Source organism: Myxocyprinus asiaticus, chromosome 37, assembly GCF_019703515.2.
Source record: "Myxocyprinus asiaticus isolate MX2 ecotype Aquarium Trade chromosome 37, UBuf_Myxa_2, whole genome shotgun sequence".
Lineage (NCBI taxonomy): Eukaryota > Metazoa > Chordata > Actinopteri > Cypriniformes > Catostomidae > Myxocyprinus > Myxocyprinus asiaticus.
In genome coordinates this window covers 35,622,005-35,646,040 of record NC_059380.1, presented here as the reverse complement: position 1 = coordinate 35,646,040, position 24,036 = coordinate 35,622,005, and the positions used below count along the sequence as shown (strand labels likewise).

The window sequence follows — 24,036 nt, the reverse complement described above, 5'->3', positions numbered from 1 at the left end:
GTGCACCTATGATTAATAAATGCTTTAAAAATATATTGTTCATTGTTAGTTTATGAAACATAATGGATTAACTCATGTTAACAAATGGAAACTTATTGTAAAGTGTTACCATTGTTTCTTTGCAGGTGCCACTTGGTTTGATATTGCGTTATTTAATGCAATAAATTTCATACATTTATAAGCATCCAAAAGTGTCTCCAAGAGGAGACTGCAATATCGGGTCTCTCATTTGATGTTAACTTGACTTGGTGTGTGAACTGCAGCCCTGAATAAACAGATATGCTGTAATCTGTAAAATCAATTCTTTCTGTTCTTTTGTTTCATTCGAAATGTGCACAGTTGAGTCATTTGTGGCATTGAACCTTGTGCCAAATGTCATGTCAAATGAGAGGTGTATTGACTTCTAAAATAGAGAAATCTCTTACGTAATAATTTGGCACACATTTACGCATTTGGCAGACACTTTTATCCAAATGCTTTCAAGGTGTACAATTTATCAGTATGTGTTCCTTGGGAATTGAACCCATAACCATGGTGTTGTTAGTGCAATACTCTACCAGCTGAGCTACAGGAGCATAAAACCTCACAATACAATGTGTATAAAACTGAAGAAACGTCAACACTTTTGATCTAATAAATGTAGTGTACTTGGACAGTGTACCATTGTACACTGTGGTTACTGACTGTCCAAATCTGAGTGAACGTCCCTAAGAGTAAGAAAACACAGGGCACAGCAGACAGATCTGGCAGAAACATTCGGAGAGTTGCCAGGAGAGAGTGGTAGTCATGATGCCGTTGCTAAGGATAGATTTGTTTTGTTGGCTCATTGCTAGTTCACTTCATGTAAGAAAACAAGGTGTGAAAACATTCCTTGCTCATTCTGAGCATCCATTAATATTGCAAAGTTTGCAAACAGACGAGTTAGGTTCATAGGGTTTATCTTGTGAGGATCATTGTCAGTCTTTATCTGAGATCCAATGTTTAAAAATGATCAAGATGAAGTTAGTAACAAAGAAGTCTTGGTATTGAGTGAGTTTTGATCACTAAAAATGAAAAGCTCCAGTTTGGGTAAGTTACTACTGTGGAACACAATAGTTTCACCCCAAACATTATTTGGCAAAAATATACAGTACCACATGTATACAAGGCAAAAATATAACTGATTTAACAACCCATTTTGTTGAAAGGGATGCTATAGGTGTGAAAAATACAGTGTTGAGAAAATATGGTGTGATACAAATATTACAAATATTCTAAAAATAGTCCTCTGAAAATATTGCAATCCAATTTTACAAAAGTTTTGGTGCCAAATGAGCGTGAATTTATGCCAAATGGTTTGCGGCCAAACACATAAAAACAAGAAAACTCAAAAATAAACAAAGATCTGCATGGATCATCATTAAGTATGTCCTCCAAAAGAATTACTTAAAAAAAGGTGTTAAACATCTTTCTAGTTAACATGCATAACTTACAGTACGTCCATACTGTTTCAGTGTATGTTAACATTTAGATAAAGATTCTATTCTATTATTATATTATATTATAATTATTCAGTTCTACCTGTGATGACTTAACAGCCCTGTTTAACTTTTCAAATTTTTAAAGTCCAATTGTCAAATGACCTATAGTCACTATTTTTTCTTAATCTAGACAAGTCTTGTTCTAATAAAGCAATGACCTTTACATTCCATTAATTCGGGCCAGTCTTCATCCCAGTTGAATTAATTCTCTCACCGTCTATCAGCTGATATAAACTTGCTGAACTTCATGTGACTGCACCTCATTCCAAACCCCACCTAGTTCCTCTGATGTATTTACTTGTTTATCTGCATGGTTTAGTCCACTCTCATGAGAATGGCATGTATAGCATTCATCAACACTAAGCTGTAGATTTCATAATGTTCTTTTGAATGGCTAGGTTCCTATTAGAATCCATTATTAATGTATGAGCCATGAAAGATAATAGAACTTTCTAGATAACACACAATGGCAACGACCATGCGCTACGTCTTGTCAAATTCTCGTGAGAGCACTAATTCGTGCCAGCGAAAAATGAAAGTGAGCGTGGGTGGGAGTGTTTGCGCTATCTGTGGGTGTATGCACGCAAACTGTGGGTGTCTTGTATGTTAATGAAATGGCTCAAGGCACAATTTGCTATTTTCCTGAGAAAAAGGTCATTGCGCTAAGACGTTTCAAAAGCAGTTCTGTTTTAAATTCAGTTGCTGCATTTTTAGTTTGAAGTTTTCACCAGCAGGTGGTTATAAATTTCAGATGCAAACGTTGTAAATGTAGTGGAATATTTAATCATGTCCCTGATGATCACAGTTGTAGCCGTCTTATGAAACAAAAATGTATGAGATTTCTTGAGGTCATGGTTTATTTTTTGATTATTTTTATTATTATGTTGATATTTACTATTGTATTTGTGATCTATTTTGTATTGGTATTTTTCCACCTGCTGTCGCAGAGTGATTGTTAAATAATTGCAAAAGGTGCCGGTGAAAGAATATGGATTAGATAAAATGTTTGGATTTGGTAAATTATTGTTGGCCATTTTGTTATTTTGATTATATTTCATTTAGTTTGAAGTGCACTTTTAATTTCGAAATATTTTTGGTTAAATTATTTTGTGTTTAAATAACAACACTTTATTGTTCTAAATTAAAATCGACCGATAGCTGGCCCAGTCTGTTGTGATTGGTCAACCGTTTAGAGCGTGTGTTGGAAATGTAACGTCCCTTACCATAACCGAGTTTCAGCTCCCAAGGCTTTCTGAGCAGTTGTAAACACTTAGGTGGGCATTATGCAGATGTGTTACATAGTGACATGTCACGGAAGTAATGGCTGGACTGCAAACCAGGTGTTTCAGGCAATTCAGGAGCATTGTTTTCTGTGGGAGAGGGTAACTCCCTTTGGCATGGACTTTGTACTTTGTAACTGTGGCATGGGGGGTGTGGTCATATGTCGGTCTGCGCGAGAGGGAGAGCGGTAAGGCTCATCACCTGGGTTGCAATTATCTCTAACACCTGTCTCTCATTATAGTGATGGTGGAGGGAGACCTGAAAAGGCACGCCAGAGTGTCAGGGAGTGGAGAGAGTGACCAACAAACACAACAGCCACACACAGAGAGAGTGTTTGTCCCGTATTTATAAACTGTTTATTTGTTTTGACAGTTACTGTCAAGTGGCTAAAAAAACTGAACATTAAAAGACTGACCTTGAACCTTCTTTGTTGTCTCCTGACTCCTCCATTGCCCACGAACCTAGATCCTTCTACAGTGGTGCCGAGAACCCGGCTTTGGAGGAGAACGCCGTTATGGAGTCCTCACCGCTGGGCGAAGTCTTCAAGACCCTCACCAGTATCCAGCAGTCCCAACATCAAGCCCTTATGGAGGTACGCCGGGAGCAGGAACAACGCTTTCAAGTCCTGCTCCAGGCACAAGTGGAGGACCGGCAGGTGCTCCGGAGCCTGATCGCCAGGAAGGGGGCTGGCGCTGCGACCTCCTCAGAGCCTACTCCACCAGTGGCCCTCATGAAGATGGGGCCAAATGATGATCTGAAGGCCTTCCTCGACCTGTTTGAGAAGACCGCAGAGGTTTAGAGGTGGCCTCCCAATCAGTGGGCGGCCCGCCTGTTGCCCCTGCTCTCCGGGGAGGCGAAGCTGGCGGCACAACAACTTCCCACCACCAGCCTCCTGGATTACAATCATCTGAGGAAGGCCATTCAGCAACGGGTCAGTCGGACCCCGGAGCAGAGTCGACAGCTTTTCCGCTCTTTGAGCTTCGCCCGTTTGCTTTTGCGCAGCAGTTCTGTGATGCCTGCCGGAAATGGTTGCTGGTCGGGGGAAATCGTTGATCTGGTGGTAGTGGAGCAGTTCGTCTCCCAACTTCCCCGAGGCATGTCCAAGTGGGTCCAGTGCTACTGCCCGTCATCGTTGGAGGAAGCCGTCCAGCTTGCAGAGGACAACATGGCGGCGTTCCCAGGAGGCGACGAAGCAGTCTCTTCTTCTCTCTCTTTTCTCTCTCTCCACCCCCTGTGCCTCATGTTCTCCCCCCTCCCCCCCATCTCCCTCACTCCTGCCCAGTTCCGGCTCCACGGAGGTGGGGAGGAGCCCCGCCCAAGCCCCACCCCGGTCCAGAGGATCTTTCCCCTTGTCTGTCTCTCCTACCCCCTGTCTCCCTCTGCTATCCCCTCCAAGTTGGTGAGACCGCCCCCACGAGTGTGGAAGGAAGAGCTGAGCCGGTCTGATGGAGCTGCGGGGAAACCGGACACAGCCAGGAGCGGTGTCCAGTGATGGAGGTGGGGACACTGGTCCAGATCCCCGATGCTCCACAGGCTGCCCCTGATCGGGCAGGGGCGTATCGGATACCGGTAAGAGTAAAAGGGAATACACATCAAGCTTTGGTGGATACAGGTTGTTCTCAAACCTCAATCCACCAACACTTGGTGCAAGGTGGGGCATTGGATACAAATAAATGGGTGAGGGTGAGGTGTGTGCATGGTGACATCCACAAGTATCCGGTGGTTACCATTGAGATAAGATTCAGGGGAAAAAGGCATAGAGTCGAGGCTGTGGTTAATCCCCGCCTCACCCATCCACTAATTCTGGGAACCAATTGGCCCAGCTTTAAGAATCTATTGAGGGTAATGTGTGTGGATGGGTCCTGCAAAGTAGGGGTACGGGGTGTGATGTGCGATTCTCTGGCTGGTGAGGCGGTGCCAGGGCCGTAAACATTGGCTCTGCGTCAGGATGACGCAGACAAAGAAATTCCCATTCTCAGGAGCTTTCCTGAGGGGGATTTCCCTCTGGGGCAGTCGCATGATGAGTCCCTCAAGCACGCCTTTGACCAAGTGAAAGTAATTGATGGTCAACAGCTCCAGCCCGGTGTTGCGCTCACATACCCGTACTTTTCTATTATCAAAGAGCGGTTGTATCGAGTGACGCAGGACACTCAAACCAAAGAGAATACAACTCAGCTGTTAGTACCAAAGAGCCGTCGGGAAACTTTTCCAGGCGGCTCACTATAACCCAATGGCTGGCTATGTAGGTCACGAAAAGACGTTGAACCATATAATGGCCCATTTCTTTTGGCCGGGCATTCACAGGGACTTTCGCAAATGGTGTGCGGCGTGCCGTAAATGTCAGTTGGTGAATCCACTGGCCACCCCAAAAGCACCATTGCGCCCTCTGCTGTTGATCGAGGTCCCCTTCGAGAGAATTGGGATGGACCTCGTCGGGCCATTAGAGCGGACTGCATGTGGCCATCACTTTGTATTAGTTCTGGTGGATTATGCAACACGATATCTGGAAGCAGTGCCTCTACGCAACATCTCAGCACGTAGTGTTGTGGAGGCACTCTTCAAAATGATCTCTCCTGTGGGGATTCCAAAGGAAATCCTCACTGATCAAGGCACAACATTCATGTCACGTACACTTCACGAAGTATATGAATTATTAGGCATTAAGTCGATTCGCACCAGCGTTTATCACCCGCAAACCGACGGGTTGGTCGAACGATTTAATAAGACCTTAAAAAACATGATTCGTAAGTTCGTACATGAAGATGCTAAGAACTGGGATAAGTGGCTCGAACCCCTGCTGTTTGCAGTACGAGAGGTCCCGCAAGCCTCCACCGGGTTTCCCCCATTTGAGCTACTGTATGGGTGCCAGCCGTGCGGCGTGCTTGACGTCATACGGGAAGCTTGGGAGGAAGGACCTTCGAATAGTAAAAATCAAATTCAATACGTTCTCAACCTTAGAGCAAAACTCCACACTTTGGAGATAACACAGGAGAATTTGCTTCAAGCGCAAGAACATCAATGCCGACTGTACGACAGGGGCACTCGACTACGGGAATTCACACAGGGAGATAAAGTGCCTGTATTGCTGCCCACCTCGAGCTCCAAATTACTCGCCAAGTGACAAGGACCCTTTAAGGTCGCACGACGAGTCGGAGATCTCGATTATGAGGTTAGGTGAATGGATAGGGGAGGTGCACGTCAAATCTATCACCTCAACATCCTCAAACCATGGAGGGAGGCGGTACCTGTAGCCTTGGCGATGGTAGTTCCGGAGAGGGCGGAGCTCGGGCCGGAGATATCTCCCAAATCAAGTTCATTCACCCCGGTCCCTTGCGGAGACTACCTCTCACTGTCGCAACTTACAGACATTGCCAGGTTGCAAGCAGAATTCGTGGACGTGTTTTCACCCCTACCCAGTCGCACAAACCTCATAGAGCACCATATTGAGACCACCCCAGGGGTGGTGGTTCGTAGCCGCCCCATCATCTTCCTGAACACAAGAAAAAGATTGTTCAGGAAGAATTAGAGGCAATGCTTGAAATGGGCGTAATACAAGAGTTGCACAGCGACTGGGCCAGCCCGGTAGTTCTGGTATCAAAGAGCGATGGCTCGGTCCGGTTCTGTGTTGACTACCGGAAAGTGAACGCAGTGTCCAAATTTTACGCATATCCAATGCCGCGAATTGATGAGTTACTTGATTGGTTGGGCATGGCTCAATTTTATTCGATGCTGGACTTAACAAAGGGTTGTTGGCAGATCCCTTTAACTCCAGTATCCCGAGAAAAGACGGCTTTTTCCACACCGTTTGGATTACACCAATTTGTGACGTTTCCGTTCGGTTTGTTCAGAGCCCCAGCCACGTTTCAGTGCCTTATGGACAAGATCCTCAGACCACACACGGCATATGCCGCCGCATATCTAAACGATATCATCATTTTTAGTAATGATTGGCAGCAGCATATGCAACATCTGAGGGCTGTCCTGAGAGCACTGAGACAGGCGGGACTGAGTCAGCGGTGGGGGCATGTGGCATGGAGGGTGTGGTCATGTGTCGGTCTGCGCGAGAGGGAGAGCGGTAAGGCTCGTCACCTGGGTTGTATTTATCTCTAACACCTGTCTCTCATTATTGTGATGGCGGAGGGAGACATGAAAAGGCACGCCAGAGTGTCAGGGAGTGGAGAGAGTGACCAACAAACACAACAGCCATGCACAGAGAGAGTGTTTGTCCCATATTTATAAACTGTTTATTTGTTTTGACAGTTACCATCAAGTGGCTAAAAAAAACTGAACATTAAAAGACTGACCTTGAACCTGCTTCGTTGTCTCCTGACTCCTCCATTGCCCACGAACCTAGATCCTTCTACAGTAACTTTGCAGACCTTTTACATGCACAAACAGCTATATTACACACTAAAGGAAAGGTAAAATCCCAAAAAGCATAATAGGGCCTCTTTAATAATTCTCACATTCCCTATAATTTAATGGAGCGTACATCCAAATTCTGATGGAAATAACATTTTTTAAGCATATAAGAGGAGTGTGTCCATATTTCTATTCCTCTAATTCATTATATACAGTCCATTTACACTACCAACTTCTTATGAATATACTGTCTTTGTTAATATCGCTGGTGCTTGAGGGAATGGACTATATTATGGGATGCAGACGCTGCAATAACTGGAGAAGAACCTCCAAATTAAATTGCACTTGATCCAGTCAATTAGTGTGTTGCGCGCATGATTTCGCCAACCCACTTGTGTCTAGACTTAATGCATGCTTGCATGAAAATAGCAAAACTCCATGGCCATGCCCATTGACTTCACGCTTATGACTTATGGCATTTTTCTGCGCTTTGCGCTAGTGCTCTTAAACTAGGGACCACCCATTGTAATTGTTCAAATGTTATACCGACATACAGTGAATATGTTTTCACTATATGTAAAAGCACCTATAGTAACTGACATATACATTGGGGTCCAAAATATGATCACACTGGAAGTCGGCATGTTGTTTCTAAGAGTTCCAGTAATCCATAAGACTAGTAATTTCTTCCTTGCATTGAGGCACACAATATTATCTTTGGAGCATTCTCAAATCATACTGTGATAACATGGATCATCAAGTTTTGCACAAACTTGTGAAGTGAGTCCTAGCCAGCTCGAGTGCATGCTGTCATTAAAGCTAAAGGGGGACATACCACATGTTAAGAAATTATTAAATTCATGTTATTTTTCAATTAAATTTTTCAATCAAACTGTTATGCTGATAATATAATTTGTAATGGGAAACGGTTGTATTAAATTAGAAAAATGCAATATAGAAAGACTTCAACTAGTGGATTTAGATTTTGGGACCACTAGTAAAACTGTATAAATGACATGTCATATATCAGTAGATAACGCTCTCTGACTCACAGACAAATAACTATGCTATCTATGATTACACGACAGTCCTTTTAAAGTCAACAAGCTTGTATTAGGTTGCACAGGGCAGTAAATACTCATGTTTACAATGTGTTTTTCCCTAATCAATCAGTTCATCGGGACGGGGAGAAAATAATGTCCAATTCCGTGTTCACTACAAAGGGCTCACTTCTGATTTCTAATAAATAAATTTCACAATAAGATCCCAGCTGAGGCTAGAAACCATCAACAAACATGGTTTAAATTTCATGTTCTCTCAATCAGCTACTTTGGACTTTATCAGCAAGCACAGTAAGACAGCGTAACTCAAAGCAACTTTTTTTCCCTGTAACCCAAAGCCCCCTGAGATGCACTACTGAGCACAGAGCAACAGGGGATCTTGTTAGGGGTCAGTTTGTGGCTTGTGTTGATGCCTTGGGGTTGTGCATGTTTTGGTCCCGATTGGCCAGCTGAGAACAGATTACCTTCAGCCTGACAACAAAGCCATGTCTTGTGACTCCTCAGTGCTGTGGCTTATACTGCATGTATTGGTGGGGAAACTAATATTGTTTCCTTTAAACAAGACTTGTACTACACATAGATAACTAATGTTGTCATTATATTCATGCTGTACCTGCAAGCCAGAGGGGAACTGGCTCCCCCAGCTGAGCCTGATTTCCCCCAAGGTTATTTTTCTCCATAAACTAACATCTTATGGAGTTTTGTGTTCCTTTGCCACAGTCGCCTTTGGCTTGCTCACTGGGGGCCTTAAGACAATCATTTTTAAGGCATGATTTTCAATTGCGTTATTTGTTTAAACCACACAATGAGGACTTTAAGACATTACAGACATTATAGCATCATGTTCTGTTACTGGTTTGAAACAATGCGTGTTGTGAAAATGCAATACAAATAAAAATGACTTGACTTGAAGTTACATGAAGCAGGTCAGCTTATTTACATAAGCTTATTAACCTTTGATTTCACCCATAGTGCATAAAAATGAGTAAAGCAATGACTGTTTAAAAAAAAAAAAAAAAAACAGAAGGTTGATGTGCTCTTGCTTTAAAAGGACAAATCAGTAAAACACAAATTGTAAAAATACTTTTTTTGTTAATTACTCTATTAGCATGAGATAATAACACTTTAAATGTTCCATTTCCTATAATATATATATATATATATATATATATAGCAGGGAAATTCCTTTAGCATATCCTAAAAGAATGCTAAAGGAATTTTTGTCATCATATAAAATCCAGTTCTAATAGAATCAAATAAAAATATGATTGGACATGGCCATTTTTCTTTTCATTTATTATTATTATTATTATTATTATGTTGTTCCCTTCAGAATTGCTTCCAAATTATGATACAAATTCCAATAGTAATCCATTAATATTTTAATATTAATATTCTTTTCTGAATTTATTGGACTACCTGAATGGAAAATTCCGCTTTTTTTTTTTTGTTCAAATAATGAATCAAATGATATGACTGCAACAATCAGCTCAACACAAAAAGTTATTCCAATTTATTTTCCTGTGGGCTATTTGTTGCTGCATGTAACCTAATTTACTATAGCCTACTGCTAATTTTAAAAAAAAAAGTGAAAAGTCCTACTGCAACGTTATTTTTGGCAATTTAATAGCGATTACTTTATTGATCTCCTCTGAAGATTAATTCATGATATTTATGAAGTAATTTTTGTATGGGTGCATTGGGTGCACTGAATGAATGTATTACTGCCTTTTGAAACAATTTCAGGAATAAAAACATATTTATTTTCAATGATTGTCAAGGGTGTTTAAAACCTTAACATTTAAAAAAGATATTAACATTTTTAAAACCTAAACAAACTAATGTAAATTAGTACATTTCTGCTTTTCAGTTCAGTTTCAGTTCACCAGAGGGAACGAAACTCACTACGATGGCGTGGCTTGCCTCATTAATATTAATTACATAACGTGACGCACGGATATCTGATTGGCTGATAGGAAGTCATTGGGAAAGTGTGGTGTGCTCTAGCAATCTCTGGCTCTAGTCAGTCAGCTCGCGAAAGAACGAATACTACTATGGTTACGGCTTGGTGCTCATGAATATTAAATAGGTTAATTAACTGGCCGCTGCTAGAAGGTTACCAAGCAACGTCGGCGTGATCTAATAACATATTCATGAGAGCAGCCCCTGTTATAGTAGGATTGGTAACTTTCGCTCTCGTGTGAGTGAGAATTGAGAATGCGGCGCGAGCGCGTCAGAGTGGCCCGCCTCGCGAATCCCTCCTATCATATAGATGCGCAGGATTGAGCGTGTGTGTCAAATGGAACAATGTAACGGATCGGAGTTCACAGCCTCAATCGAGGAGATTACTGATTAATCTAGGTCCAGGTCCATAACCCTAGATAAGGGCATGCGAACCGGCAGATCAGCCTCAGGCTTCGGGCGTGCATGAATTAGAAAAGAATGACAGAAGAATGACAGCAGGTCAGCAGTGAAGATTTCTGTCTTTATTTCAAGGTAGGAGCCAGAGATGACTTCTTCACCTGGGTCTTTTAACCCCACACTGTTATTTGTCAGAAAGTCAGAAAGTGTTTTTTTTAAACTGCAATTTGTTGTTTATTTTGCACCGATTGCGAAATGTATATGATCATTTTGTTTTAGCTTCATTCTAATGCTGTGCATGTAAATCCATACAATTGATTAACTGATGATCTAATACAACTTGGGTCTATTAAATGTTTAAATCAAATCCAATGTAATATTTTAACCTTTCACCATTAACCATTCTGAAAAAGTAAATTAGAGCAATACGGATGTATAGCCTAGTGAGAACATTTTACAATTCAACAAATAACTTTTTTTTATGCAGTAGTTCTTTAGACAACCAACTATGTCATTTAAATAGTACAGAAAACAACCAACTCATAATATAACTTTTTAAAAGGAACTTAACTTTTTTTTTTTTGTTTTGTTTTTTTTAATCTCCAAAAAACCTTACAGTAAACTCAAGAAACATATACAGTGAAAAATAGTTCTTTAAAAAAGAGAGTTCTTTGATGAACCATTGAGGAACTTTTATTTTTAAGAGCGTTGAATACTTTTACAACAATTTGTACTTTTTTGGCCATGAAATAAGTATCTATAAACTACTTTGCCATTTTTTCCAATGATGTGAACTTTTAAATAAGTCTTAAATACATTTAAATTTACGAGCGAGGTGTTCATGCAAGCGAACCAACACTGAGCCGTTTAATTTACGTCGCACCATGTTGGGCTGGATTTGATCGGACTACTAAGTAGAGATTTTGTTTTAATGAGGAGGTCTTGACCAAATTGTTGTTGGCTCGTATCCGCTTTTGCTTCTGCCATGCTGAAAGACGTTTCTGGAGGGTTTTTCAGTATATAAACGCCAGAAAGGATGTTCGTCATGTTTGAAAGTATCACGTCACAAGTGGTTTAATAATAAGAATAAGAATAAGAATAAGAATAAGAATAAATTAAACCGTTTTAGTGCCTTCATAATTTACCTTAACGGTGTTTTCCATTGAAATCGAATAACGAAGCCGGTTTCCAAGCGTCGCAAAAGTCGATGTCCATGGTGAAAAGTTATTTAAAAGCGCATCAGTTGAAGAGTTGATGACGATTATGTTTATTATGAAAAATTTCTATCTGTCTGTCTGTCTGTCTGTCTGTCTGTCTGTCTGTCTGTCTGTCTGCCTGCCTGACTGCCTGTCTGTCTGTCTGTCCGAAACTTTCCATGGAAGAAAGTACAAAGTTTTAACAGCAAAAATCTCATATTGTAACTTAATAGATGTCATTCTCTTTTGCAGGTGAACGGGCAAGTCGACCTTATCAGACTCGGGAACATCTGTGAGTTGTAATAGTATCCTGGCTCCAGCACCTTTAAATACATTTCAAAAACCAATTTGCCACGTGGTGTAAAGTGAGAAGCCTCCAGCCCTCCAACTGCCCAGAGCTGGTTGGAAAGTTTTTGCTAAGTGCCTTTAACAGACTCAAGCAGTGGACGTTCGTTCAAGACCTTCAAACCGATTTTTCAGTGACATTTTGGGGTCAGCTTCGAGCCTTTTGTGAAGAATATCTCACTTGGATTTTTTTTACGCACAGACTAACATGTGGCTTTCTGTCATTGTCACGTCTTAAAGGAAAGTCGCTTTGAATGGAGAACATAATTTGCATGCTACCCAAGTTCAGGCAGGATCTTACACAAGCCTGGAGAAGGGGAACACACCTGCCTCTCTTCCTTGACCTGTAGTGTTCCGCACCATTTCATTCATTGGCACCAACCACCTTTAATGGGATAAATTATCTCTCAGGATCAGGTGAACCGCTGATCTAAACTAAACTAAAGCCTTGAAGCATCTTCATTTCATTTTAATTTACACTTTACATCCTAAGGCCTCCGCATGGTACTCTGGTCGAAAGATCAAGACAAACTGTCCGACATGTCCACCGGGACAGAGAGGATAGAGATGAAGAAGGAGGGGGCGCCACCGGCATACCACCACTCCAACGGGTCGGTCCATCCGGTTATACTTCCTGACACCCCAGAGGAGGTGCCCCCGAACACCGGGGAGTACGAACTCACTGAGGTGACCTCCCTACCGGACCATGGTGATCAGGAGAATGAGGTGCCAGACATGGTGGTCCTTGACTGTCGGGCCAACGCAAAGGGCCAGAGAGAAGAGGACGCACTCCTGGAGAACGCCAGCCAAAGTAATGAGAGTGATGACATTAGTACGGACCAAAGCCCGGTGCCACCGGTTCCACTGAAGGAAACATCCTTCACTATTGGACTCCAAGTTCTGTTCCCTTTCCTGCTGGCAGGGTTTGGGACAGTTGCAGCTGGCATGGTTCTGGACATTGTTCAGGTGAGTGAAAACTCATCGCCTGCTGTATACTGCCAATTATTAGAGTTACTTCAAAATGAGCAGTATCAAATTTCAAATAATAAAAATGATTATAATTCAGGAAAATATACCGGTATTTGAATATTCCACATTCTGTCTTGATTTCTGGTAAATATCGAATAGAAAGTTGGTTGTAAAAATAAGTAACACCAGACCCCTTTAGTTTATTTACTAAAGTTTAGGCATCATAGTTAAAGTGTCTTATCTTGAAAAGTACATAATTAATTGATTCATTAAGGTTCTTTTTGTCAGGATCCTGCCACCTCTGTTTTTTTTTTTATTTTTTTTTATTTTTTTTTACCCTTTAGTTGCAGGACTCGTCCCAGTTTTGGTTCTGTTTTGTTTAGGCTTTTGGTTTTGTTTTGTGTGTTTGTTGTCTACCATGTGATTCTCTGCCCTGCCTGTTTCAGTTTTCTGTCTCATTCCCTGCCCCTGCCCCCTCTTTCCCTGATTATCTGTTCAGTTGTGACACATACTCTTCTCCTTTTCATATTTCCTTCTTGTTCTCTGTCTTGTTCTGGTTCGTTCCTCACGTTTCTTTTGTGCGCTCAGTCTCCGGTCTTGTCAGTTTGGAGTTCTGTTTTGGTTTTTAGTCAGTTTTTGTATTTTCTTTACCTGTTTTTGGAATCTATAGAGTTGAGATCTGTTGGTGTCTATTTAGACAGACAGACAGACAGACAGATGGATATGCATGCATTCTGCACGTGAGTGATGCGATTGTTTAAAAAAACTTATGGCTAAAGCCTGTTTGACAGGTTGTATATTTTGTTTAAGGTCAATCTAATAAAAGATAAAGTCAGCTTGCCCAGAAACTGACATTTGCAGTTGGCTTTAAAACCTTATAGGCTGCACTGTGTGAAACCAGTGTATTTTTGAAATAAAAGTATAGGAATAAAAAATAAAAATGTATATCTCAGTAAAGCATTAGGGGCATTTCTTCATAAGGTCTTCTACCTGGTGTGATATTGATCCCATTATGTGTATTAACTAATTGCTGCTTTGGTACTAGACCATTTTCTTTTCCCATATCATATAATTTCTTCCAGTATAATACAGAATTAAGAGCCTTACACTGGACGCGAGCGTCGCGTTGCATCAAAAGCAATAGAACTCATTATAATCAATGATGCTGTCTACACAGGTAGTGTCCATTGCGTCACACCAACAGTAAACGGTTGTCCCGTTCCATTTTGCGCTGGCGCTACAACTGCCAAAAACTAGGCATGTGACGGTATCAAATTTTCACGTAATTGCTGAAGCTTTTATCATGGTATACGGTATCATCACGTTATTGAATTACATTACAAAACGGGTTGAAAGATAAAAAAACTTTATTGTTGTTCTCTTAATAACAAGTTTAATTACTTTTTCAATACAAAACTGGCCTTTAAATTAATAAATTACGAAGAAATTTGTAAAGAACCATGAACACCATAGATGCATAGCCAAATATAACATTTAGTTGATGTCTTAATATTTAAATGGTCATTGTGCCACAGGGCCACTGAACATTACAGAGTAAGGCTAGACTAATTTTATCAAGCCACCTACTAAGCTGCAACAATTATGCATGTTTTTTTTTTTTTTTTTCTGGATTGCAAGCCAGTTGCTAATATATCGCTAGTCACTAGGCCGCTAGCTACAAAAGTAATAACCACAAGTTCACACACACTGTATGGCAACGTTCGTTTGCGTTGCGTTCTAAATTGAAATTAATATAGAAATCATCATTGTGCCACATTGCCATTAATAATGAAAGGACCTAGTATTATCTGATTACAACTGTAATTTAGTTGTTACTACGTGATGCAAATGTTACTGTGTAGCTAGCAGGGTTTAAGTGAACAACTCTTCGGCCACTTGAAAGCAAGCTACACATCTGCAAATGGCAACAACAGTTCACTTTGATTGTCGTCTTAGTTGTCACTTAGAGTGATGTCTCTCAGTTTCCAAAAACAGTTTGGAAAAATGAGCAGAACTGTCACAACTTACCTTTATCTTGCTGAATTTAACAGAATGATGAGGTGTTCCTGTGTTTTGCTGCCACTTTTCTGCCGCATGTTTTACAAAAAGGAAAACCATCACTCCCTCTGCATTTTTATGGAACCCAAAATACTTCCACACTCCCGACTTAACCCTACTAGAAGGATTATCATCCACGCTGGTTTGTTTACATTAGAGATAAATAACATGTGTCATTTGTGCTGCACACACGCAGTGTTGTAAATCTCAATTCGTTGATAGAATTAAAACCACTGTGCAATCAGAAAAAAAATGTAGATCTAGAATTATTTACGGTATTTTGAAGTGCCCACAATAACAATATCGTGCATGTTATTTACCGTGATGTAACATATAACCGAATACCGTCACATTCCTACCAACAACACAAATAAACTGTTTAGAATGTTCTCGTCATTGCGTCCAGTGTTGACAGCCTAAAGCCGTTGCGTTGCATCAATGGACACGCCCGGTGTAGACAGGGTGTTAGGCCACATCCACACTAATTTGTTTTCATTTGAAAGCTCCGTTTTCAGGGTCCTAACATCATGATTTTCTGAAATATGCGGTAAAAGAGAGCATTTTCAAAACTGCAGTTGTAGTGTGGATGAGAGACATACACGTAGATAAATGAATGTGTTTTCAATCAAAAATGTATTAATAGTGTGGACATCTACTCTAAATAATTTTCATTGAAAGCTCCATTTTCATTTTCCTAATGTCATCTTTACCAAAGAATGCAGTAATGAAAAGCGTTTTCAAAAACACTGTTTTCGGAGGTGGAAAACAGTTCTAGTGTTGATGAGAAACATAAATGCAGAGAAATTAATTAATTATTAAGCGAAAATGTATTAATAGTGTGGACATCCACGTTAATTCGTTTTCTGTTCAAAGGTGTAAATAAATAAAATAACACTTAATTTCAACATTTGTTCACCCCATCCAGTCCCATACAAAGCATGCTGGGAAATGGAAATCTACAGCCCAGTTTCATTAATGCTACAAGAAGTATTCATGTAGTCCCAACTCAAATGGATTAAGTAAACTTAAATTTGAGGTAACACTCGCCAGCAAACCAGCATACCTACATACTTTCCTTTCTTTCTCATTGTGTCCTCAGCACTTAAAAAAAAAAAAAAAAAAAAATGCCTTTTGTCAGCAGTCTTCGTGGTAAAAATATAAATCACATATTTCAAATGTACTGTATTAATGTACAGAGTGATTGTTTGAGATATTGGTTCAATAATTACTATTGTTTTTTGTGGAAAGGGTGTAGGCCCATTGGCGTAAGGATATCTGCAAGGACATCTCCCTGGTCTATCTGACTTAAGCAAGAACTAAAAAGACCATTTTTAATAATAATGGGTATAGGCGTTATATAAGTGGAGGTGGAGGGAAGCAGCTGCTTATATATCCTTGGAATATGATTGGCAGACCTAGATGAACAAGCTCCTTCCAAAATTACATTTAGAACTTCATTAGAAACTTGTTTTTCAAGAGGCTTGGCAATTTTGCCTTTTACATTGTAGACTATGCTGAACCCATTATGAATGGAAATCTCTAGTCAGACCTGTTTGTTTCTTACTAGTCTGAGCTAAACTATTTTTACCGCAAGGAAAATAGATTGAACATTAAGGCCTGACAGGAAGCCAGTCAGGCTTTACCACATCCACACTGTCATCTTATTCTGACAGAAATTGGTGCAGACAGAAAATTATAACCTGCCCTGTCCTTTGTAACCCTCCGTGAGCTGAGATCTTAAAGGAATAGTTCATGCAAAAATGAAAACTCTGTCATTATTGACTCTGATATTATTCCAAACCGGACTTTTCTTTCTTCTGTGGAACACCAAAGGTTGAATATTTGAAGAATATTCTGGTCACTCTGGGACCATCAAGTTGTAGAATGACCAATACATCAACAACAAAGGCACAAAAAACACCATATTTATTACACTTTTATGGTACTTTTTGTTATTTTTGAGCTTGATAGCCCCAGTTTACTTTCAATTAAGGAAAACAGTGGCCAAATATTCTTCTTAAATTTACATTTTTATTCTTCTAAAATATGCACCTTTTTATCATAAATGATACCTCAATTCATGTGGCTTGTTGAGAAGTAAAAAAAAAAAAGTAAAAAATAAATAAATAAGGTATCAGACTTAAAATTTTCACCTTCTGGACAATTAAACAGGAAAAAAAACAAAAAAAAAAACATTTACATTGAAGAAAAAACCTGAGCCATATCTGACTTGGCCAGTAAGCAACCATGTAGCAACCCCCTACAGCACCTTAGCAACCACACAGAACAACCTAGCAAATGCATAGCAACACCCTGGCATCATGCCGGCGACTTTCGCACAGGAAAACACCACCCACTTTTTCTTAATTTAGTTGAGATTATACTTAACAATTTTCGAATCAATTTAATAACTTGCAGTATTTAAAGTAAAGGCATACATAAGATGAAGTTCATGGTGCAAAACATTTCTAGTGTGCATCATGATCACCATTGTAGGTTGTTGGTAGCATGTCTTCAGAATTCCTCCGTGACCTTATATGCTGAGCCTTGGAGACCAAGGTACTGGAAGCAAGGAGCTTTGCCAGCCAACATTACACAATCCTGCAATCTGAGCCCCCCTCCGGTGGCATGCCTGCACTGCTGTGCGTCAAGTTCGCAGAACTCTGAGAGGCACATGGAGGCATTGGCCAAGACTGCACTGTTCCCTGAAGACAACATCTTACTGTTGAGACAGAGAGTGTAGAGAGGTTCGCTCAAAGGAAACCAAAGACAAAGTGGCTGATCGCCAACTCTCAATTGATGTTCGTCCTTTTTTTAAAGTGGCCCCTACGCTGCCAACGACACAAGGGAAAAGAAACGGACATTAAAACTGGGAGCTGCACTGCTCAAACCTTTAAACTAGTGCTTTTGCTGCTATTTTTAGAGAATTTTTGTTACTGTTTATATGTTTACCATTTTTTTTCCTCTATAGCTAAAGGCGAAGTGTGTAATTTTTGCACCACTAACATCACAGCAGCGGAACTGCAAAAGTCATGGCTATGTTCAGAATCCCATACTATAACAGTACGCTTACAATTGCTGCAGTATATATAGTATAAATGTCAAATTTACATTTGAAATACGAATATTCATCAAATTTAAGATACAAATAAACATTCAAATGCAAAAACTGTGTATTTGAAGTTTAGATGTGTGCCAAGGTAATGATCTTTGGCCATTGCAACTTGCTGTCTTATCAGGATCTCGCAGCATAAGCAATGCATTTTTAACGCTGTGTCAGGAAAGGTGTAGAATTTTGAAAAGACATATTTGACTATTGCGTCAACCTTTTTTTTAGCATCTTGTGCAGGAGTGTTGCATTTTTTAGATGCTGTGTCAATTTAAAGGGGTAGTTCACAAAACAATTCTCTCATAATTTACTCACCCTCATGCCTCATGTCTAACGATTATTAGAAAGATTATTTGAGTATTCTGCAATTATTGCTACGATTAATCATTAGCTCTTAACCGATTATTCAGCTTGTGCCCCAACTTAAAAGGTTGTATTAAACGTGCTTAATAACAATAAAGAGGACAAAATAATCTTAAAAATACCTCTAAATGACATTCACTGAATTAAAGGGAAAAAATAATTGTTATTAAATTAAATTCAGTAAAGAAATTCACTGCAAAAAAAAATAAAAATCCTATTGTTGTCAAGTGTTTTTGTCTTGTTTTCCATTTAAAATTGTCTAAAAATCCTTAAAACAAGATACATTTACTTGAGAAGCAACATATAAGATATTTAGACTTGATTTAAGAGAATATATCTTAAATATAAGTGTATTTGGTATATAAGTATATTTTTTCACATGGTTATACTTCTGCTAGTGCAGTAAAGACAAAATATACTTATATTCAAGATCTGTTCTCTAAAAGCAAGTCTAAATATCTTATATGCTGCTTCTCAGGTGAATGCATCTTTTTTTTTTTTTAAAGGATTTTTAGATATTTTAAAATATTTGTATTTTTAATATTTTCAATATTCAAATATTCAAATATTCATAATAAAAAATAAAATTATTCCGCAGTGTAGCTGCTAAAGAAAATGTATGTTGTTTTAAAGGAGTTTTAGATATTTATATTGGAAAACAAGCCGAAACAAAAACAAATCAAAAATGTATTTTTCAGTGTGTAATGGGGCAAAGACTACCTCTCTCACCTTTCTGTTTACTTCAATCCATCTTTAACTCTCAAAAAACAAACTCTCTCTTATTAATAAAGCTGCGTATTGCCAATTTTCTTCACGATAAGGAATACACAGTGACATATATTATGATTCAATAAGTTGCAAGCCATCACGTTATAATCTAGCTGCATTAAGCCTGCGACAGAGTGTACATCAGCCGGGTGCAGTTTCAGTCTCTCCCCCTTAGACATTCGCGCAACTCATAGAAGAGATGCTGACCGCACAGAGAAATGCCAGTTTCGCAGTTTGTAGTTATTTACATGATTACACGGTATGTGTTGGAGCGCGATCTCCAGCGGGCGATCTCCGGACATCATAGCACTTTCAGGGGTGTTGGTCTATCTCTCTTGAGCCCCTGAAAGCTGTCCCCTTTTTCCCCACTTATGGCCGGCTCTGGTTGCTGTGTTGGGCTAGTCAGGATGCTCCAACATGATAGCGCCACAAAGCCACAATGTTACACTTTTAGGTGAAATCAACATACAAATGGCTTACTTATAGTTGTCTCTGCATATTAAGCCCAGATAAAAGAAAGCATTTGAACATCGTAAAATTACACACATCACCTTTAAGTTAGCAGCGCATCTGCACTCTCTCCCTCTTTCTGTGTGCTGACAGGGTTCTAGAATTGATTTAGCTAGTCAGTGTCAGGCTTGTAATTGCTATGTACCAGTGGGAATGAGTCTAAAGATAAGCACTCCTTCTATGCATTGATCCTCACTGCCTTCTACTGCATTGCATCTCGAGCACTGCAGCCTAATGGAAAAAAAAAACAGCCTGCCAGTTACTGGAGTCATCAACTCCAAACGTCTTAAGCAGGATGGTTAGAAGAAGTTCAAATGGATGCAGGCATCAGAAGTCCCGAAATTGGTCCGGATTTAACATTGGCAAAGGATATAATTAAATTAAATTTTATCAACACTTTTTACGCTTGAAAAATTAAAGAGTTAGAGTTAGAAAGGTTTGTTTTAAGACAATGTTTGTAATTTTAGGAGCTAATCACTGATTCTGGTTGATCATCTATAATTGTGATTATACCCACTATGATCTCCATTATATTTTGTATTTTTTTGAAGAGGTATAAGCTGTATAAAGTTCTTGAGTTAGATCAGACTGATCTCACAGTGAAATCGGAAACAGTAGGTTGACTTTTCTTTAGCTAAAATCGGTCTGTGCTTTCCGAAATATGAAACACTGCCCCCAGTGGCCAAAGTGGTAAGTGTTGTTATTTTCCGTGTGTAATCTCCACAGAGGGGTGCCAAAAGTGAGCTGTAAAGCATGTTTGTTTGGTTTTTTTATTGATGTTTTTTTTTTAGGCTGTAATATATGGAAGCCCAGGAGTGCCATTTACAAAAGAATGAAGGAATAAATGATCAGTCTATTAATTTGAAAATAAAAATGTGAATAAATAAACCAATTTATAAATGGACAAATAAATAGACACATTTAAATGTGAATAAATAAACCAATTTATAAATGGACAAATAAATAGACATATTTAAATGTGTTTATTTCATGTTTTAAAATGTACTTACATACATTTAGCAATAAAACAGCACAGTAATAAGTCATTTTTAAATGCACCTTTAAATTGCATTTTAAAAAGCATTTGGCAATTGCTTTTCTTCATCCATTTGCCAGTTGCTTTTCTTTATTGTTTGACTTTTCCTTTTCTTTTACCATTTGTCAATCCATACCTGCTAAAGCCCAGGAGTGCCAATTAAAAAAGAATGAAGGAATAAATGATCAATCTATTAATTTGAAAATAAAAATGTGAATAAATAAACCAATTTATAAATGGACAAATAAAAAGACACATTTAAATGTGTTTATTTAATTCATGTTTAAAAACGTTTATTATATTTAACAATACAATTGTTCATTAACGTGCGCTAGATAGACGTCTTTGATGGCTTGTTCGTGCTTTTAGATGTCATGTCAAGTTAAAAAAGAACCTAAACTGTTAAACGTATGTCTCGAGTCAAGACACATATGTTTTGCTCTTTCGTGGTGCTGCGTGTAATTTTTGTGCAACAACAACACATTCCAGCATGTGAACGGCACCTAACATGTTTTCAAACATTGCGCTGAAATTTCAAACATATATTTTGAATATTAACAAAATATTGGCCAATGCAATTACACAAACACTGTCAACACAAGTCACGCCAGCTTCTAGCTAAATTAAAATGAATAAAAGCAAATTCAGAGCTGAATGTGGCTGTTTACTTTTTTTTTTTCTCCCAATTTGGAATGCCCAATTCCCAATGTGCTTTTTAAGTCCTTGTAGTTGCATAGTGATTCGCCTCAGTCTGGGTGGTGGAGGACAAATCCCAGTTGCCTCCGCATCTGAGACCATCAACCCGCACATCTTATCATGTGGCTTGTTGAGTGTGTTGCCATGGAGACATAGTGTGTGTGGAGCAGCCATCCACCATGGCAACTCACCATGCGCCCCACCAAGAACAAACCACATTATAGTGACCACGAGGAGTTTATCCCATGTGACTACCCTCCCTAGCAACCGGGCCAATTTGGTTGCTTAGGAGACCTGGCTGGAGTCACTCAGTATGCCCTGGGATTTGAACTAGCGAGCTAGCGAACTCCAGGGGTGGTAGCCAGTGTATTTTACCACTGAGCTACCCAGGCCCCCTGTGGCTGTTTACTTGCAAAAAAAAATCTGAATAATTAACCTATATAAACATGATGTACAGCTTTGTTTAGCAGTCTCACATATACCCTATAAACAAATCATAATTTGCAGCACAAACACGAACGATTTTTGTTGTTGCATTTGGAGTTTGATGGGCTGAAAGATAAAATCTTTGCAAAAAAATGAATGCTTCAATGATACCAAACATGGCACAAACCAGAAGCGAACACAAACGATGGAGACAGGTGAGAGTGATTGACATGGGGTTTAGCCTGCGCGATTTCACGGCTCCCAAAATCTGTCTTGTTTAATACAAAGAAAGGAATATGTTATGATGTTTCTTTTAACAGCACAAATCGAGTACAAACAAACGACATCAATTTGGAGCGATTTGGACCACAAGGGGTGGAAAGTGATATCACACAGTCAAAAAAATGATGTCTAATATCTTAAACATTGAACCAGCACAAACTTTCATTTTTGTGGCACAAATCAGCACAAACGCAGCACAAACGAACTGTATAGATTTTTGTAATGATTTAATTATATGGGGTGCCGACTTCACAGAGGTTACTAAAGCAATTACTTCTCTGCACTGCCTGACCTTACAGCTATTCACCTGTTTCATTACTGTATGACCGCTCTCTCATGCCATATTTGTGAACAAAGCCCATATACTGTACCTTCTGTGCACTGTGAGATCATCGATCATAAGCACTGGGACATGATGAAATTTTGCTAAACTGTTTCTCTTTATAAAGCTTAATAAAGTGTTATCTTTCATTTACACTACAAGACTGTTTTTCTTTTTTCTTCCAGTAAAAGTTATGTAAAATGACTGTTTCAATTCACACAGTTCTAGCAGTGAAAGTGTAAAACACTTGTTGGTTATTGCTTTTTCTCTCGGAAAATGTCTGGTCTAAATCTTGGACATTTTACCACAAACATCTTTGACATGTTAATTGCCATTATCTGTCAATTAAATTTTGCCTATAACATATCTGATTCAGACACTTTTGTAATACACATAAGCAATACACAACATTAGTTTAACACTACCATGTGTGCTTGCTTGCTTTCTCTGTATCATCAGATGACCGCCATTCAGAGAGTCTGCCTTTTCTCGATCATACATAGGCAATTATTTTAATAAAAAGAAAATATTTAAAGATGATCATACAGTGAATTTAAAATGAATGTGGTATAACTGAAACGGGAAGTGCGTCGCATGTTTCAGTTTGGGGTGCGGGTTGGGAGGCTGGTTCTGTTGACAGCATCACGATTACCATCTCCCATCCTGGACACATATCACTGTGCATGCTCAGGTAGGGCCGCGTTCAGCATTTCACAGCAAGATGAATGAGCCACCATTAACTTCTAATATGCTTCGCATCCATTTCTTATGCACGGGATTTGCAGATCCAATAATATCATGTAAACTGCTCGTACCGTTGTCCAATGACAGGCCGTCTTACATCCTCTTTGAGTGGCACATGGGAGAGGGGGTGTGTCTTATAACTGAGGTGAAAGTTCATTGGTTGCTCTCATGAGTCAACAGTCCAATGGTATTTTTTTAACTCAATTCTCAATTGGAGAAAAAAAAGGAAAAGCAAAACGAAAAAGATTAAAGAAAAGCCATTGGCAAATGGATGAGGAAAACCAATTGGCAAATGAATTAAGAAAAGCAATTGCCAAATACCTTTTTAAAATTCAATTTAAAAGGTGCTTTTAAAGTGCATTAAAAAGTGCATTTAAAAGACTCATTAATGTACTCATTTATTGCTACATTTAATTACATTTTAAACATGAAATAAATATGATTTATTAAAGCACATGTTTATTGTTAAATCTAATTAAATTTTTAAACATGAATTAAATAAACATGAATGGGTCTTTTTCATTGTCCATTTATAAATTGATTGATTTATTCAAGTTTTTATTTTCAAATTAATAGATTGATAATTTATTGCTTCATTCTTTTTTAATTGGCACTCCTGGTCTTCAG

At 39.1% G+C, this 24,036-nt stretch overlaps 1 protein-coding gene across 1 annotated transcript in view; it reads left to right on the top strand.

The window, feature by feature from the left end:
• The first annotated feature begins 10,435 nt into the window (after positions 1–10,435).
• The window catches only part of LOC127427878 (solute carrier family 41 member 1-like), a 46,667-nt gene continuing 33,066 nt past the window's right edge, over positions 10,436–24,036 (top strand). The window contains exons 1-2 of the mRNA XM_051675767.1: positions 10,436–10,720; positions 12,034–13,092. Coding sequence (XP_051531727.1) covers positions 12,628–13,092 — 465 coding nt within the window. The 5' untranslated portion in view covers positions 10,436–10,720; positions 12,034–12,627. The remainder of the gene's footprint in view (positions 10,721–12,033; positions 13,093–24,036) is intronic.